Source organism: Argopecten irradians, chromosome 2 (assembly GCF_041381155.1).
Source record: "Argopecten irradians isolate NY chromosome 2, Ai_NY, whole genome shotgun sequence".
NCBI classification, from domain to species: Eukaryota; Metazoa; Mollusca; class Bivalvia; order Pectinida; family Pectinidae; genus Argopecten; species Argopecten irradians.
Window position 1 is genome coordinate 45,095,991 of NC_091135.1, and position 20,214 is coordinate 45,116,204.

Consider the following 20,214-nt stretch of genomic DNA (forward strand, 5'->3'; position numbering starts at 1 on the left):
AATAACCATAAGGCCCAGAATACTCATATTTAGCCTGTAGCATGCTGGGATGAAGATCTACCAAAGTTGTGAAAATGAATGACCTTTACCTACTTTCAAGGTCACATGGGTCAAATAGGCTGAAATCGTTGAACGACTTCTTCTCAATAACCATAAGACCCAGAGTACTCATATTTGGCCTGCAGAATGCTGGGATGAACGGCTACCAAAGTTGTGAAAATGAATGACCTTGACCTACTCTCAAGGTCACAGTGGTCAAATAGGCTGAAATCTTTGAACGACTTCTTCTCAATAACCATAAGGCCCAGAGTACTCATATTTGGTCTGTAGTATGCCGGGATGAATGGCTACCAAAGTTGTGAAAATTAATGACCTTGACCTACTTTCAAGGTCACAGGGGTCTAAAGGGTCCAGGATACTCATATTTGGCCTTTGGCATGCTGGGATGAAGGGTTACCAAAGTTATTGAAATGAATGACCTTGACCAACTATCAAGTTTAGGGGGGTCAAATATTCTAAAATCTTGAATTTTGAACTTCTTCTCAAATTCTGTCAATGTGATTTAGCTGATACTTGCATGAAATGATTCTTGTTATGGTCGTGACCAAGTGTTTTTATATCTTATGTTGATCTGAAATCCAAGATGGACACCACTCCCGCCATCTTGAAAATATAGTTTGAACCTATTCTCAAGTTCTACCAGTGCGATTTTGCTGGAACTTGTCTGAATAATTTTAAGGATACTGACATTGTCCCAACAAAGTGTTGTTATTTGTCGGGTTGACCCGAAAACCAAGATGGCCACCAAAGCTGCCATCTTAAAAACACATTTTAACTTCTTGAAGTTCTACCCATGCAGTTTGACTGAAACTTGCATTAAATGATCCTTACATGGACATGACCAAGTGTTTTTATTTTTTAACCATGACACCATATCTAATTAATTTCCTATACAGCTATTGCCAAGGTAGTCAGATGACCGTTAAGGCCCTTGGGCCTCTTGTTAGGTCATCTGACCCGAAGGGTCAGGATGACCTATAGTCATCGTGATTTGTCCGTCGTCGCCGCCGTGCGTCATGCGTAAACTTTTTTCCTTTAAAACGCTACTCCTCCTTAACCGCTAAGCGGATGTCATCCATATTTGGTGTGAAACATTGGGGAAGGACAATCATATTTTATATAAATGAGCTTGGTCCGACCCCTAGGGGCTGAGGGGTGGGGCCCCAAAACGGCGAATTTTCTTATTTTAAGCTTTAAAATCCTACTCCTCCTTCATCCTTGGATGGATTTCATCCATATTTGGTGTGAAACATTATTGGGGAAGGACAATCATATTTTGTATAAATGAGCTTGGTCCGACCCCTAGGGGCTGAGGGGTGGGGCCCCAAAAAGGCAAATTTTCTTAATTTTAGCTTTAAAATCCTACTCCTCCTTCATCCTTGGATGGATTTCATCCATATTTGGTGTGAAACATTATTGGGGAAGGACAATCATATTTTGTATAAATGAGCTTGGTCCGACCCCTAGGGGCTGAGGGGTGGGGCCCCAAAAAGGCAAATTTTCTTAATTTTAGCTTTAAAATCCTACTCCTCCTTCATCCTTGGATGGATTTCATCTATATTTAATGTAAAACATTATTGGGGAAGGATAATCATATTTGATGTAAATGAGCGTGGTTCAACCCCTAGGGGCTGAGGGGTGGGGCCCCAAAAGGGCAAATTTTCTTAATTTTAGCTATAAAATCCTACTATTCCTTCATCCTTGGATGGATTTCATCCATATTTGATGTGAAACATCATTGGGGACGGACAATCATATTTTATATAAATGAGCCTGGTCCGACCCCTAGGGGCTGAGGGGTGGGGCCCCAAATGGGGAAATTTTCTTAATTTTAGCTTTAAAATCCTACTATTCCTCAATCCTTGGATGAATTTTATCCATATTTGGTGTGAAACATCATTGGGGAAACACAATTATATTTTATATAAATGAGTCTGGTCTGAACCCTAGGAACTGAGGGGTGGGGCCCCAAAAGGGCAAATTTTCTTTATTTTAGCTGGCCCACTTTCTGTTTTAAGGTTTCAGTCTCCGATCTCAATGAAAATTGGTCTATAGGGGTTTTAATTGCTGCCGAACAACATGCAAACATTTTCGTAAAGATTTTGGTGTTCCAAGATGGCTGTTGGCCACTTCCTGTTTTAAGGTTTCAGTCTCCGATCTCAATGAAAATTGGTCTGTAGAGGTTTTAATTGATGCCAAACAACATGCAAACATTTTCGTAAAGATTTTGGTATTCCAAGATGGCCGCTGGCCCACTTCCTGTTTTAAGGTTTCAGTCTCCGATCTCAATGAAAATTGGTCTATAGGGGTTTTAATTGATGCCGAACAACATGCAAACATTTTCGTAAAGATTTTGATATTCCAAGATGGTCGCTGGCCCACTTCCTGTTTTAAGGTTTCAGTCTCCGATCTCAATGAAAATTGGTCTATAGGGGTTTTAATTGATGCCGAACAACATGCAAACATTTTCGTAAAGATTTTGGTATTCCAAGATGGCTGTTGGCCACTTCCTGTTTTAAGGTTTCAGTCTCCGATCTCAATGAAAATTGGTCTATAGGGGTTTTAATTGATGCCAAACAACATGCAAACATTTTCGTAAAGATTTTGGTATTCCAAGATGGCCGCTGGCCCACTTCCTGTTTTAAGGTTTCAGTCTCCGATCTCAATGAAAATTGGTCTATAGTGGTTTTAATTGATTCAGAAGGGAGAACTTTAGATAAGGACAATCATATTTTATAAAGGACCGAGGTAAGACCCATGGGGATAGTATGACCGAGGTCCAAAATTGGAGCTTTGCTGAAATTTGGCTTTAAAATCTGACTCCTCCTTATATTAATCCTTGAATGGGTTTCGACCATATTTGGATGGAGGGCGACCAAGTTTGTTTAACAAATGACATTTACCTTTTTCAGAAACTTACATATTCAACTAAGGAGTTCCTTGTATTGTTTATATTAATCGTTAACCAATACTTTATACTGTGACTTGACCTGTTGTTTTGTGCCATGAGTCAGAGGACCATTAAGGCCCATGGGCCTTTTGTTTGTTCATTTTTCATTGGAAACGAGTCAAACTTGGTTAGAATTATTAGCCTGAGATAGCATTTTAATGTCATATCCATATTGGTCCTGGCCGACCCCCTGGGGGCAGAGGGGCATTGCTAAAAAAGGGTCAAATAGGCTAAAACTTCAAAAATCTTCTAAAATTCTGGAAATAGTAGAATCAAATAATTATATATGTAGATGAAAAGGTCTTAAGGTGTTTTATAAAAATTGTGAATTATATGACCCTGGGGTCTCACGTTACCCCCTGGGGAGGGGTCAAGTTTACTTTAGTTTATATATAGGAAAAACATATTTGTGAACATAATTTGCCCAATTTTCATAGGAAATTAGTCAAACTTGATTAGAATTATTAGCCTAAGATATAGCATTTTAACATCATATCAGACCTCGATGACCCCTTGGGGAACCAGAGAGGCAGGACAAAACAGGGTCAAAATGATTGAAATTTCAAAAAATACTTCTAAGTTCACAGGTTCACAGTCTAAAAAGTCAAATTTATAAATCACTGACTAACTTCAAGGCCCAGCATATAGTGTTTATATGTCTTTAATTAGTTTCATTATATATTCAACTCAGGTGACCGTTAAGGCCCATGGGTCTCTTGTCTATGCTAAGGTTCTTCAATACAGGAATATCATCTTGTGGTTCTACGGTGAACACTTGAAAAATAGTCCGCTGATGCGTTTGCTTTATTTTGATCAGAGTGGGCGATGGTCAGTTCGTTTCCACATTTAATGTGCAGCTCTGTGATTCCGGATTTCGATTTATATTTTGAATTTGCATATCTCCAAAACTTTTTCGGGTTCGTCTTGACATCTTTAGCGATATCCTTTTCTAAACACTTTTTGAATTTTCTTGCTTTCACATATTCGTTATATTTCAGCACTTTCCTGGTTTCAAGATATCTCTGCCAGCTCCTATGTTTCTGTTTTATAGCCTGTACAGTTTGATTTTGCCTTTTCTTCGTTTCTTGAATGTTCTTTGGTATATTCATATCAATTGTGGATTTTACGATCTTCTGAAATAATTCGTATTTTAATTTAGTATCCGGTGCGCACTGTAATATTTCCTTCCAATCTATCGATAGATCTGTATTTATTTGTTTGTAATCGCTACTTGTCCTAGAGTTCTGCATGGATTTCAACCAAATCTGGCCAGAAACTTCCTTAGGGGAAGGGGATCAGATTTTGCATAAATGGTGACCCTGACCCCCCTGGGGCAGGAGGGGCAGGGCCCAATAGGGGTAATAGAGGTAAATCCTATAAATCGCTACTTGTCCTAGAGTTCTGCATGGATTGCAACCAAATTTGGCCAGAAACTTCCTTAGGGGAAGGGGATCAGATTTTGCATAAATGGTGACCCTGACCCCCCTGGGGCAGGAGGGGCGGGGCCCAATAGGGGTAATAGAGGTAAATCCTATAAATCGCTACTTGTCCTAGAGTTCTGCATGGATTGCAACCAAATTTGGCCAGAAACATCCTTGGGGGAAGGGGAACAGAACTTGTATAAATTTTGGCTCTGACCCCCCCTGGGGGCAGGAGGGGTGGGGCCCAATAGGGGAAATAGAGGTAAATCCTAAAAATCGCTACTCGTCCTAGAGTTCTGCATGGATTGTAACCAAATTTTGCCAGAAACATCCTTGGGGTTAACAGAATTCGTATAAATTTTGGCTTTGACTCCCTGGAGCAGAAAGAGTGGGGCCCAATAGGGGAATTAGAGGTAAATATTCAAATTCCTTCAGAAAAGAAACAATGAACTTGTATGCAGAACATTACTTGGCATTACAAACCAGGTGAGGGATACAGGCCCTCTAAGCCTCTTGTTTTACATACGCAATAAAGGTCTTTCCGGAGGGAATTTATATGGCAAGTCTACAAATTATTGACTCGATGTATTGTTAGCGCTACGATAGCTATTAAGAAGGATGGTTAGGTTTGTTTTAGACAAAAATGATATATAAATGCATTTATACGCATGAAATAATTGAAAACCTACAGAAAAGTATAGAAAATTGTGCCCGTGTGATTTTCGGAGGCAGTGCCCCAATAGAACACATAGGGACTGTTTCGTACCCGGCCGAAAGGTATTTTAGGCCGGGTACGTATATTTGTTCTACTAGTTTGTTTGCCATGTATATGATAATTCCTCTTGATCCATTTTTTTGCTTCATCTCTCCGGGAAAAGCTTCAAATCCATCAATATTCAACTCAAGACTTGTTTATTTGGTATCTGGAATTTTTAGGAAAAGCCTCGACAACTCCAATGATATCTAACTTTTCATGATTTAGTTAAGATTTAAGTTCTTCGATTTTGTTGGTGAGAGTTTTGAAAGTTAACATTTTGAGATCTTGTTTAGAAAAGTTGAAAACATGTCCCAATGACCTGATATCAGGTCAATAAATATTTGGTTAATGGCTATGAAGATTATTCCAATAAACGTTATTCACCTCACAGGAGACAAATATTCTTATCAGTCACCAGAACTCTCAGATACTCGAGACTATTAGGAGATATGCATGATATATTTGGATTGTACTATATCTGTTAAGGTTGGTTTATATATTAAGTTGGTGAGCTATATGATGCATATTTACTGTAAAAAATGCCTCTAATTTTTTGTATTTTTGATAGAATTGATTCAATGACTGAGGAATGTAAAACTGCCACCGATAATAGTCGTAGTCTTGAGAAGGAAGTGGACAGGTAAGTCTGATACAGTTTAGTGGGTGGATCACACAGTAAAATGTTAACAAGGGCAGATATTCTTGGATGCTCAGCTAAGGGTTAGAAATCAAAAATATTTCCTAGAGAGTTGAGGAATTCTCTTATTGTATTTGTCAATGAAAAGCATAAAGAAGAAAACATAGATATTTTGTTAGGCTAAATGAAATTAATTTCAAAAATAAAAGGCAAAAGAAAAGGGAAAAAAAGATGTCTACTAAAATTCAGAAAAAGTTTTGATTTCCTCATTATCTGGAATCTTGCTCCGTTCCTAATTTAGACACTTCCAAAAATCAGATAATTGCAGAGTTTGTTTTATATGTATTCAATACTTCATAGTCTGCCCAGACACGGAGCCTCAGAACTATCATAATGATCATATTTATCTATTATGGTCTGGTTGAGAGGACACACTTTCCTCATAGTATTGTTGAGGAATGGAATAGTGCCCGAGCCAAAGACGAGGGCACTATCCCATCACGAGACAATACTATGAGGCAATAGTGCCCTCTCAACCAGGCCATAATACATTTAGTACATCCCCCTCACATGAAAACCGTTTTCATGTCATCGTAACAGAATCTTCATTTCCACACCACGTTGTTACATTACAGCCGTACGCGTGCTACCCCAACTGAGAACGACGCGTGTATATAAACCCCTAACGCTCTACCGCTGACTTGTATCGATGTATTGAATGAGTGTAATGTAGCCTTGTTATTTATAGACTCGAGTACTGTCGATAAATCCACAGGTAAATTGGTACTGGATACTACGCTCGGGCCTCTCATCCAGCTTACGAAACTGATTGGCTAGTTAGCTTAACCGATCTATATATCATCAACAATGCGTCTGTATCTACTTAAAAACAAAACAAATATTCTTCATATTGCATCAACATTCACTTGATTGGTATTTCTTTATTTTAGATATTTTAACAAATCTTCAAATTTTTAGTAAAATTGCATATGAAACTCCTTATAGATCTAGCGATGTTCATTACGTAGGGAACCACCATAATATGTCCTGGCTGCAGGCCGTGTGCAAAAAGTCATATTATAAGACGAGTCCTATAAACCGTCCTTTTTTTAGGATTTTCAATAAGTGGTTTGTAATAGTATTACAGCAAAACTGACATGCTACAAGGTTAGTGGCATTTTAACCATACTGTTATATACAATTAGCCATCAGCTTGGATGTGGTGCCGTACAGGTAGTGAGTTTACTCACAATGTGATTATTGCAAGCCAACGTATCTGCTATCTGATTGCTCTTTAAAGTTTGTTAATGATCTCAAACACACTTATAACTTATTGTGGCAATTTTAAGTAACTAGATTATAATATTTTCAAATAGTTCTGATAACTATTCATGTGTAATATCTCCAGACATTGACATGTGTACGGAGTACGGCGGACTGCCAATGTTTTTGACATGTTCTGCAAGATATATTTCACTGTTTCAGTTACGTTGGCCAATAAAAGAAAACAAACACAGTGCAATTATATTATGTTATTTCTTCTAAATACAACACTTGTTTGTGCAAGTTTCAAGAATTTATTGTGAATGTTTTGCAATGAAATTACCACCTTTATAACATTGAATTTGTTGTTCCCCGGACATCGTTTTCCCTAAAATTTGAATGCGCAAAATATACCGATAGTAGATTTGTTTCAGCATGTTCAGCCCTAAGAAAATATACATGTGCAAAGTACACTGGTGTGTAAGTAACATAAGTTTTTACGGTATTTGTAACAATAACGATTGTGTTTGGTACAGCTAGTGTAGCCAGAGCGCCTGCGATTTACCTGTGGATTGGCGACAGTACTCGAGTCTATAAATAACTAGCTTCACTCATTCAATTCATCGATACAAGTCAGCGGTGGAGCGTTAGTCGTTTATATACAGGCGTCGTTCTCAGTCGGGGTAGCACGGCTGTAAAAGTACAACATATGAATTGTCACAGAAAACTGTTTTCCTATAAAACGGAATTCATCTTCATGAAGATTAAAAGTATATCAACATGAGTAAACTGTCTTCTGTAGAAAAGGAGCATTGGCTTCCATCCCCGCACACAATAACCTGTCCGACATCTTGGTTATAATAACGTTATAATGACGTCAAGTATTGGTGACGTCACAAAACATTCACATTCAATTTCGCGCTACTTCAATAGTGCCCGTTTGCCCGGGCACTATTGAAAATAGTAACCCTGTGTGTAGCCAATCAAAATCAAATATTCTGTCATGTGATGTACTAATTCACCATATGTGTTTGGTTTATAGGGAATATGTTAATGCTGTAACTAACTTTTATCAATTATAATGAAAGTTGCAATTTCGGAGATATCTTGGATTTCAGGATAAATCAATAATACCTGGTGACTAAAGGGTTTTCTCAAAGTGTTTTTCATGAATTTGAAAAAAATGAAAAAAATATATATCAGAATATGACTTATACTTCTATTATTAAATATTGCATTGAATCAGTTTTAAAGCAATGAATTTTGCATTTGTTTTGTGACTCTTGTTTCAGACTTATCGCATTAGGCAAAAAATACACAAATGAGAATGAGGACTTAAAAGAAGAGAATGAAAGGCTGATGAATGACCGTTACATGTTTTGTGAGGTACATATTCTCTTTTATTTTACATACATTTGTATTAGATCCACAGTACTCTGGTTTGAATACAGAAACCATAGCATAATTGGTACCTTCACTAACCCACGGCATCCTGATGTTTATCTTCAATTTGACTAGATACAGTAATGGCAGTCACATATCAATGTTTGGTGGTAAAACTACCTCTCAAAACCATTTTCTTAAAAAGTCATACGAAAGTCTTTAAATGGAGGTTGGAAAGACTATATAATGGGGTCGGGTGAACACAAAGCTTTTATTGGGTAGAGGTCTGTTCAACTCTGTTTTCAGTTACTGGAATGATATTTTAAATTTTGATTTTTTTTTATCCACAATACGTATAGCTTAATGGAGATTTTTTTTTAAAAGAATATTTTGTTTGCTGTCCTCCATGACAATTTTTAATTTAATGTTATACAGGAAATTGAAGGCTTGAAGGCAAAGATTGATGAAATCTCCAAGGAGAATACAAAACTTCAAGGACATCAAAATCACAAACAAAAGATTCACTACCATATGATGTTGAAAGAGGAAAATGCTGCGTTACGTGAGGTAATTTTTCACATTTTTTCATGTTGAGATAAACTGTATTTTCCTTTTTAGCCATCCATCTGATAATAGTGCACATTTTTTGTCGATGGTCCATTCTTCTTGTAGTCCGCTAAACCTGCCTATATTATTAGGCTTTTTTAATTTTTATTTTTATTTTTATTTTTTTTTTTTTTTTGCCTAATATATAGTCAGCTCGCGGTACCTCTTAAAAACGTGAAATCGTAGGAAAGATTTGGCCTACGCTACGTCAGCGGTATATTTCTAATATATCGTTCATGCAATTCCAGGAAAACGTACACATACCTATTCATTGGGATCTTATGTACTCCACTGCCCCCATGTTACATCCCATTTATGAAATTAAAAAACTTTGGTTGCCGTCTACACATTAAGTTGAGCAAACGGCAGCCAATCACCGTGGCTTCCGGTTTATTTTTAAAATACCACGTGTAGTTGAGAGGTAAACAAAATGCCAGCCATTTAGAGTTTTTATAGTGGAATCATGGTCGACATACAAGACATGTTGTCAAATATTCAAAATGAACACGACCATCGTTGGTACCGCATCACTTTCGCGATATACACGTTGCATATACATGTAGCATATACGTGGCTAGCATTTTGTTTATCTCTCAACTACACGTGGTATTTTAAAAATAAAACCGGAAGCCACGGTGATTGGCTGCCGTTTGCTCAACTAAATGTGTAGACGGCGGCCATTACAAATGTGTGAAATAGAAGGGTCTCGCAAGTATTTCATTGTGCAAAGTTTTTTAATTTCATAAATGGGATGTAACATGGGGGCAGTGGAGTACATAAGATCCCAATGAACAGGTATGTGTACGTTTTCCCGGCATTGCATGGACGATATATTAGAAATATACCGCTGACGTAGCGTAGGCCAAATCTGTCCTACGATTTCACGTTTTTAAGAGATACCGCGAGCTGACTATATAATAAATAAAAAAAAAAAATTAAAAAGGCCTAATAATATAGGCAGGTTTAGCGGACTATTCTTGTTGTTGTTTGTTCCCGTTTGTCTGGCCATCTGTCTGTCCGGATTTGGTTTCCAGGTGATAACTTGAGTACTAATGGATGGATTTTGATCAAACTTGACACAACGGTAGCATATGTATATATACAGCTTGGGAATGAATTTGGGGTCAAAAGTCAACTACAAAGGTCCTTGTTACTAAAAATAGATTGTTTCACAAAATATTAGTTTCCAGACGATAACTTGAGCAAACATCAACAGATTTTGATCAAACTTCATACAATGGTAACATAGGACAAAACATAGCTTGGGATTGAATTTGGGGTCAAAATGTCAACTACAAAAGTCGCTGTTTCTAAAAAATAGTTTGTTTCACAAATTTGCGTTTCCTGATGATATTTTTAGAACACATCAACGGATTTTGATCAAATTTCACACAATTATAGCATAACTAAGCAGTAATAACTTGCCATAGATTAGAAGCTTGTTACTGCTCATTCTTAGATAACACTGAAGGGTCTTTCTCAAACTTGATAAGTAATTTCCCCAAGGATCCCATGTTAAGAATTTCTTTTAAATAGGATTTTTCTTCCTGACTAAAATCAGTGTTTTGTTGCCGTCAACTTTGAACGGGCAGACAGCTAAAGGCATGTATAGTCAGTCACCATTGCTTGTGAAATTTAAACAAAACCAAAAGTCAGATTCGATACATTGGTAATTTTAGATAGCCATAAAAAGCTTTAAACCCCCAACATGCGGTACCCTGGTACCGTGCATTTTTAAGTTGTGACTAGTGTAACGGGAGGAGTTAACACAGCCTGCTGGGAGGGTCTCCACACACTGCAATCTAATTTTAGACCCAGGGCTGATAACAACACGGGGAGCACATGTATAAACAAAGTAGCTGTGTCTTACCTTATGATTGTCACCAAAGTAAATTTCCTGAATTTTTTCAATGTGTTCACCACAGAATTCTCTTGAAATATTACAAACTACAAGTTCTTAATAAATGTGAATATGAGTATCTATGAATTAGATTAATATAGTCCAGCTAGTTGGTATACATATGCTCCATCCACAGAACCCAGATATATTCACGAAAATTGTATGTCTTTCTTTTGTGCACTGAAGACCCCAACTTTTGTCGTTGTGATTTTATGTCCTCAAATACTGTTTGTTTGGATGTTATTGGCCTATCCACATGTTCATTCCAGTCTAAAATTGAAAGGTTGATTCTCATTTTGTATGACCATTAATTAAATAATTCTCTTGTCATGGTATTGGAGGAGAGAGTTGTTGAATGATTCGACGTAGTATGTGTCTTTGCAATAACAGTAATCCTGAGCATTTCTGTAAACTTGTAATTTCAAAAGGAAATCTTTCAATATTTGTTCAGCCTCTGGAGTCCTGATGGTATTTTTTGTGCTTTCATATTCTGGATCTGATCTGCATCGTGACGTAGAGTGACATAATTTGTGATTTTCTTTGTTGTGTTCAGATATGTTAGATATGTTTTGTCGTAGTATGTCAGCATTTCTGTTGCAATTTTGTATACACCAATATATATGGGTCCGAATAGATGCAGCTTTATCAGAGAGTTCACTGTGCCAGGTTTTCCCGTGATTCTTTTTTGTCATGTGCCATGTGTATCTTCTCTCTCCTCTCTAACATATTTGATGATGGAAGAATTATTATCATGAGCATGGTATTTTACAGGAACCTGTTCTCCATCTAAATAATCATAAATTCTTCGGACACCAATGAGTTCATGTCTCTGACTAGAAGAATCATCTTTTTGCTGACAGTTTCAATTTTCGGGACCTTGTGTGTCAAATCTCCTAAGCAAACAACATCAGTGAATTTTGAATTTCTTCGCCAGCACTGTCTAGCATCTGTCATGATACTTATACCATCTTCCATTTCGGATGCCACAGAAAATGCTATCTCTTCAAGGAGGGCATCTTCTTGTGCTTTCTGAGACAGTTCCTGTACAATTGGTGCATAGCTTTCCTGTAAATCGGCCAGATATTTGTCTCCCATTGTTCCAAGGGTAGCTCCTTTGCAAAATTTCTCAAACTGAATTGGTAGAATGCCAGATGAGAAATAGCCATGGGCTAACTTCAGGTTACCGAAGAGCTTTCCTCCTTCCACATGTGGTGATGAATACCATGTCAAGGTATGACCTTCACTGCATTTGATCAGAAACTTGCTTACATGTCTAAACTTTTCTTCAGAAGCCACCTTCATTTCACAGGAACATTTTTTTCTGATGGTTCTGGATTTGTTGCAGAAGATTAGTGATAGCCGAAGGTGTTGCAACAAATAAGCTTTCGTTAAAAGCATTTTCCATTTCTATATATTGATAGGATGACAGGATTCCATAAGATGATGCTGCTGACGTTGAACATGAATTGATCTCTTGTTTTCTTTGACGTCAGGTTGTGTTGTATGTAAAAACCAGAAACAGAGTTCAAAAGATCCTTTGTTCCATGCAATATTAGATATTTTTCCTTCCCCCCAACTTCATTTTGATATAATCCATTTTGTTAAAAATATGGCACTTTTCTGATTCATCTTTACACATAAACTCAAATCTGGTTCGTACTTTTCTTTTCTTATTTCGTTCGTGCTGATCTTGCGGATTATCACTTGGTCTCTTTTTCCTTGGATTCATTTCTCGATTGATGCCTCTTATCCTACTTTTTTCTGCCATATTTGAAAATAATATAAGCACTGAAAGAATTTAGCATTCTAATCATGAAATAATGAACAGTAGGACTATGTCTATGTCATTTGGAGGGGTCATTTGGAGGGGTCAGAGGATGACATTTTTGTACTAATTGGTTTGTTTCAATTGTTACTTTATCAAATATCACGTTCAATTATATTTTGTTTGCAACTTGTTTGATTAAAATACATAACATACATAAGGTATTTCATTAAAAACATTCAAGCTAATTTGGTTGTCTTCAATGAAGGTATGCTGTCCCCTTTACTCAGAATAGACTGTCTCTCTGACAAAAACAAATAATTTCTGGTGTCCTATACTTCAGAAGGGGACAGATAGGTAATTTCCAATTCATTAATTATTTTTGTGTTATCAAAAGAAAGATGTGGGAAGTTAACTATTGTAAACATTTTTAAAATCCATGTCAATAATTCATTACAGTTACATTGTTCTGATGTGTTGGTGAATAATTAGAAATAAATAAATATATATGTTGCCCCATTTAACGAGCCTTACATTGTTCTATCTATATCAAGGTATAGCATAAAACCCATTTGTCACACCCGGCCCAGTCTCCAGCCACTCATTTGGTCCCGCTCATTTTCAGCTTAGATTTCTGTGACTGAAAGTGATTATGGATAGTAATGCAGAAATTAGCCATTTAATTTTGACCATTAGATTGACTCGAGAACAAAAAGCGGCCATAGAAGCGTTTTTCGTTCATTCTGAATGGGATCTAGATATAATTAGTGAAACCACGGAGACTGGTCAGCAAATTAGTGAGATTACACAGGATACATAGTCAGGACACCAGCAATGTGTTGAAACAATCGTGTGTGGTATTGATAATGACCCTGGTACTGCTGAAGATAACCTGTGTAGGCATCCAGAGGAATGTCCTCATTGTCTGTGTTAATCATGTGTAACACAAACTAATCAGTCATGGCTAGGCAGGGGTCAGTGTGCCAGGGAGGGAAACAATTTAGTAAGAAAATCTAAATACAAGAAATTTTGGAAAATGTTATCAGGTCGTTGTGTGTGGAGAGACCCTCGTTATTTGGAGAGAAAAATACTAGCATTACGAAGATCAACAGAAAATAATGAGGAAATTGTTTGGGTTGGATCAGTGAGAGAATTGATGCCATCTTGTGTGATAGCTAAAGTCAGATCTTTATATCCAAATTTACAAGGTGTACCATATTTAGGTCATAAATGGTACTAAATAAAATACAGTATTTTGCCAACTACAATGTTTTGGATACATAGTTTCAACATCATCTAGAATTGTTCCCCACAAAGGTAAGCCTCCATGCTTTGATTTCCCGCTTTCTTGCATGTAAACATTACCTTTGACCCTGTCAATCAAAAGCTGCTGGATAGAATACAGAGCTGAAATTCAAATATATTTCTCTATATTATGCATGAAATACAATAGACATGGTTTTAATTTTTATTCTGTATGTAACTACCACTTAGATGAATGTATGTGACAAATTTCATGACCAACTGATTAGTAAGTCTTCTATCATTCAGCAATTTTCAAGCTGAAGCAGGAGGCTGCTTTATTTTGAATTTGCCACGTCCATTATGGAAATCTCGTGAGATCTCGAGCTATTTATAGGGCAGCTCCCCCTTTAAATCTAGACTTCAGTATTCTGCCATGTAGAGCCATTAGAGAATTACCAAGGGATATCAGAGGCCATTCACCAAAAATTACAAAACCTTTTTAAAACTGTTTTGAAGTGAATTGCAGGCAGCGTTTAAAATGTGTTTGTTGTTTATCAATATATCTATATTTTTTTCTCAAAATACAGCAACTGAAGAATGCTCAAAGGAATATTCAGGAATTTAGTCTCGGTAAAAAGAATACGCCAGCAAAATGGGAACGCAAAGAGAATGTCCCACCCATGTCCTACACAGAAATGAACTGTGAGCAGATAAGGAAGAAAAAGGCGGGTATGTTTCTGTCCGGAGACTTCAGCTGACGAGCTGGACACCTTCTGCAGGTGCTGCATTATATATGTACATATAGCCAATCAGGAATCTCTCATCTCTATGACATATGATCCAGGTTTTTACCACTATCATTATACTTCATTTTAAAATATTGTCTCAAATCCAACATCGTAAAAAACACTGTCATATCATATTAAAATTAATTTCATTTTTTTATTGTTTGTATTATTTTAAACAATTGTTTTTGTTTCAAATTTATAGCAAAAAAGAAGAAATGAATTGTATAAGATAAAAGTCAGAAATAATTCAGTTAGAAAAATCAATGTATTATCATAGTTATTCAAAAGTAGCTGTATATCCAGATCCCTCTATCAACCATTGAAATACATTAGATATAAAGGGTACTATGCAGAGCTATCCTCCATCATAGAGTTTTGAGTGCCTCCCATCTCTTCCTCTCACTAGTCTGTAATTATCCTGGTACTCGGTATGCACTTTAATATCAGATGGAAATTTTCAAAGTTGTACTAAAATTGTGTTGAAGTGCTGCTCATTTTTATTTTATTTTATTCCCTTTACCCTAGGTTTCCTCCAGATCATATCATGCGTTTTTTATCACAAAACAGTGCTCATGCTTGTCGTTAGGAATGTTTACTCAATTTTACAGATATGTTTATTGATTTCGATAAAAAATATTATTTATACGAAGTCTTGTTCAAGTTTGATGTGATCACACAGGAAAAATATCTTCGTGATCCGATTCTTTCTCTTTTTGAGAGGATTTCCTCTGGTTTTGATATTTCTGAGAAACAAATCGTGTGAGATGTGATCTGAAACATCATAATCTTTCTAAACACGAGAGAGGGTTTCCTCTCATATGTAGAGAGATTTCCTCCGTTTACTGATAGGATCAATCACATTTATGTCAGTGTTGCACTTGATCTAACATTGTTTTTAATACTAGACCTGTCATGAAATTTTGTATAACAGATTGGAACATTTTTTAATTCGCCAATAAATGTGTTTAAATGATGGAGTTATATCAAACAAGTGTAAGAATGCAAAACTCATTCAAAAATGGTATCATTGTGTATGTTTAAAGTTGCTGTTGTCTGGTTATATGTACATCAAATATTAGTTACATTTTGTAATTTGAATAGGTCTGCCTACACCTGTAAGAAGGAGTTTGTTTTGTGATTGAGTACCAAGATTTACAAGTCATGCTAATTTTGTTGTATTATGTTCTTTGTCAATAATTTTCACTTATCTACGACATGGGATTTTGGTAGGTGCATTTAATCACCATGAATCATTAAATATGCTCCACCACTGACAGAGCCTAAACAATACCCATCATTTGAGCAATAATTGGTGTTTAATCGGGAATAAAGATGTCTACACCAAAAAAAATCTGATAATTTATTTTGCTTTTGGTACATGTTTAATTATTACTTTATTTCTATAGGACATAGTGCCACAGATTTTTTTCGGGATGCAATTTATTATATTTTAATATTTTTATCTTGAAGTAAAATGAGAAGCTCAAACATTTCAAAGGTGGTAATGGTGTAAAGTAAGTAAATTTTGTAACCGAAGAAAATGTCATTTGTCAGCGGTGGAGCATCTTTAGATACAAATATATTGAATTTTCTATCTTAGTAGATGAATATCTGTGATTATTAAAGGCCCACTACCTTTCCGAAACTGCTGTTATTTTTAGGTCACCTGACCATAGGTCATGGTGACCTATTGCGATAGCCTTTTGTCCGTCGTCGTCCGTCGTGCGTTAACTTTTTGTTGTGAACACGATAACTTGAGTAAATGTAACCGAGATTGATGAAACTTTGTATGTAGCTTCATATTAACAAGATCTCGGACGAGTTCAAGTTTCAGGGTTGCTGGGTCAAGCTACTATTTTTAGAAAATCTCTATCAGCACTCTAGCGGCTTTATTCCTTGAGTGATTTTGATCACACTTCACACATAGACAAAGGATCATAATATCTCGGACAAGTTTGAGTGTAAAGATTGCCAGACTAAGGTCAAGGTCACCGTTACTATTTTTAGAAAATCCTATACAGTGCTCTAGCGGCTTCATTCCTTGAGTGATTTTGATCAAACTTCACACAAATTTAAAGGACCATAATATTTTCGACAGTTTCAGGATTGCCAAGTCAAGATCAAGGTCACTGTTACTATTTTTAGGTCACCTGACCATACGTCATAGTGACCTACTGCAATAGCCTATTTTCCATCGTGCGTTAACTTTACTTTGTGAACATGATGACTTGAGTAAATGTTAACTGAGGTTGATGAAACTTTGTATGTAGCCTTATATCAACAAGATTTCGTACGAGTTCAAAAATGGGAATTATTCGACAGTAATGTACAAGTTATTGCCCTTTGTTCTAATTTTATCATTGTGCTTGTGAACAAGATAACTTTGGTAAATGTGAACTGATTTTGATGAAACTATGTATGTAGCCTTATATCAACAAGATCTAGGATGAGTTTGAAAAAGGGAATTTTTTGACGGTAACTATATTGTAGAGTTCATGTCCTTTGTAATAATGCTATTATATTTATTCTGTTCTAAAGATATGGTGGTGCTTTATCAGAATTGTGAATTTTATAACCCTTGGCCTCTTTGTTTGCCCCTAGGGAGGAGGCGAAGTTTGCTATAGTTTATATTGAATACTTCTTGGGTATATTTTGTTTGTTTTCTACTGGAAATTGTTCAAACTTTTGATTCACATTATAACCACAAGAGGACATTTTGCTATTATGTCATTTTGACCCTGTCTCATCCCCAAAGGCTGAGGGGTGGAGCCCAGTGGGGTCCAAATGGCTTAAATTTTTAGGTCACCTGACCATAGGATGATAAAATTAGAAAGAAAAATAACAACCATATGTCAGTTATGATAAATTGTTCCAGTATGCAAATTCATCCAAGACCTCATTGCATACAGAGTTTCATCAACATCAGTTCATATTTACTTCAGCTTCTGTGTTGAATACAGGAGGGAAAAATTAACACACCATGTGTTAAAGTCCCTCATAGCTATTATGTTGGCCCTTAAATGACAAATTACTATTGGATATCAGGTGACCGTTAAGGCCCATGGGCCTCTTGTCTAAAATGGAAATGTAAAACCAGATCGATTATTTTAAAGAGTCACAAAAGTTATTAACTTACTGTTAATACTACATGTTTGCCCCGGAAAGGTAGTGGGCCATTAAAGATATTTTCTGATTCCTTGTTTAAGCCTGTTACTGATGAACTTATTAACTTTAAATTATTTGTTTTCATTACAAGGAAATAGAATATACCTGGAAATATTGTCAAGCAAAATAAATATGCTTGTCAAGGTTGAAGGTTGTACAAATGAATGATTTAGATTTTTATTCAAGGTCACAGTTTTTGGGCCTTTGGTATACATACCTGTTATAACCTGACTTTTGGTATGTAGCATTCCATTTTACACTGGGCTACCAACTTTTTCAAGTGACTTCAGTTTCATTCAAAGTAAAAGATCAACAATGAAAAGTGCTATAAAAATTTCCCTAATTTCCATAAATGTTTTTTTTTTAATTGAAAATAAAATAGGAACGACTAAGTCACTAATTCATATTATTATCACTAGGAAGTAAGTAGGCAATGTTTTGCTCATTCACATTACCTTAGATAAGATAACTGCAAAATATTGTCGTCAACACAAGTAAATTTTGATTTTCGATAATTGTGTTGTCAATAGGGGAACACTGGTGTTTATTTAGAATAAAGCTCTTCTGTCAGAAATCATTTACATCCCTAATCAGTTGGATGCAGGTCGATGGGACTAATTAATCACTTCCATGTACATGCATGGTAAAGTTTGTGCGTTTGTGTAGGACTATTGTTTCTAATGGTGATGGAATGATGCTTAAAGATGGTATCTGTTGTCAATGTTATTTCAGCAGGAAGATCACAAAGGGTTACATTCCATCACCACTGGAGATACCAGTCCTCCCAAACGTTATTGGGTATCATGTGGTATAGGAATTAGTGCCATTTGACCTCTATGCAAATGTTGGTGCTTTTTGCAATGTCCATTGGTTTTGGTTCTATATAGATATTTATTGCATGTGTATTTAACGTTTTTAATGATTTACTGTTAAAGATCTCAAGTTTTATAAGTTATGATAAAAAGATATAATATTTTTTAAAAATATAATTTTAAAGAGGGTTTGGATTTCTCTTCTACAAAAGAAATCATCAACTTCATCAAAATTATCATTAGCATCATCATAATTATCAGGGATAAATATGTATCATTTGTTTGATTTAATCATGTGATAGAACAATACAATCAGAGGTAGACTTGGACATGTTTTTCATGAGGCATTATTTCTAATATTGTTCACTGGATTGCATTGATTGACAGTTTACAAAATTGAGTTACTTGCATTGACTGATGAAGGAAAGTGAACCTCATGCAAATAAAATAAAATGTAAAGGTTTCATTAGGAGTCACTTTTTCTATCTTTCCACTTCAATAATTATTTAGGGACTTTTTGTTTAGTCCACACCTTCCAACTTTTTCTCCTTTTCTGTCTTTCCTATCCCTTTTATATTGTTAGTGTACATGTTGTCATTATCATAGAGTTTTGTTTTTTTAGCTCACCTGGCCCGATGAGCTTATGTCATGGCACCGCGTCCCTCATCTGTCCGTCAACTTTTCTATTAAATCGCTACTTGTCCATAGAGTTCTGCATGGAATGTAACCAAATTTGGCCAGAAACATCCTTGGGGGAAGGGAAACGTAGTTTGTATAAATTTTGGCTCTGACCCCCACGGGGGCATGAGTGGTGGGGCCCAATAGGGGAAATAGGATAAAACCTTTAAATCGCTACTAGTCATAGAGTTCTGCATGGAATGTTACCAAATTTGGCCAGAAAAATCCTTTAAATCGCTTCTATACAGAACTTTATGCTTTAGATTGTAACCAAATTTGGCCAGGAATATCGACTGTAGAAAGATAATAGAATTTGCAGAAAGTAGAAATTGGAAATTAGAGGTAAATCTAATTTCTTCAGATGATCCTGTATTCAGAATGTTACTTGACATTACAATAACCAGGTGAGCGATACAGGCCCTCTGGACCTCTTGTTTTTCTTTTCATTGTTATAGCTAAAATGTTATTGGTAGAGAAAATCTATGTTTTATTTCAAGATTTTTTACAAAAAAGAAAACGATGAAATAATGATAATGATTACCTGGTATGTTGATTTGATCGATTGTCAAGAAATATTAGTACAACTATCATGAAATAATCCTTTGTTTATGTTAACGATATTCTGTAACATACCATAATTATCATGTCATTGTAAATTATCATACTACTATAATTCATTTATTGTATAGGGGATGGATGGGATGATTTGTAAAATATATGTAAAGAAATGGATGGGTATAGTGTGAAAAAATAAATGTAATTATGAAATGAATTATTTGATTGT

General features: G+C 35.9%; 1 protein-coding gene across 1 annotated transcript in view; it reads left to right on the forward strand.

Moving 5' to 3' along the window:
- Positions 1–20,198, forward strand: part of LOC138315654 (kinesin-like protein KIF15) — a gene marked incomplete at its 5' end in the record, with an annotated part of 63,050 nt that extends 42,852 nt beyond the window's left edge. Inside the window, 4 exons of the mRNA XM_069256835.1 lie at positions 5,757–5,828; positions 8,381–8,474; positions 8,907–9,038; positions 14,575–20,198. Coding sequence (XP_069112936.1) covers positions 5,757–5,828; positions 8,381–8,474; positions 8,907–9,038; positions 14,575–14,745 — 469 coding nt within the window. The remainder of the gene's footprint in view (positions 1–5,756; positions 5,829–8,380; positions 8,475–8,906; positions 9,039–14,574) is intronic.
- Positions 20,199–20,214: the final 16 nt, after the last annotated feature.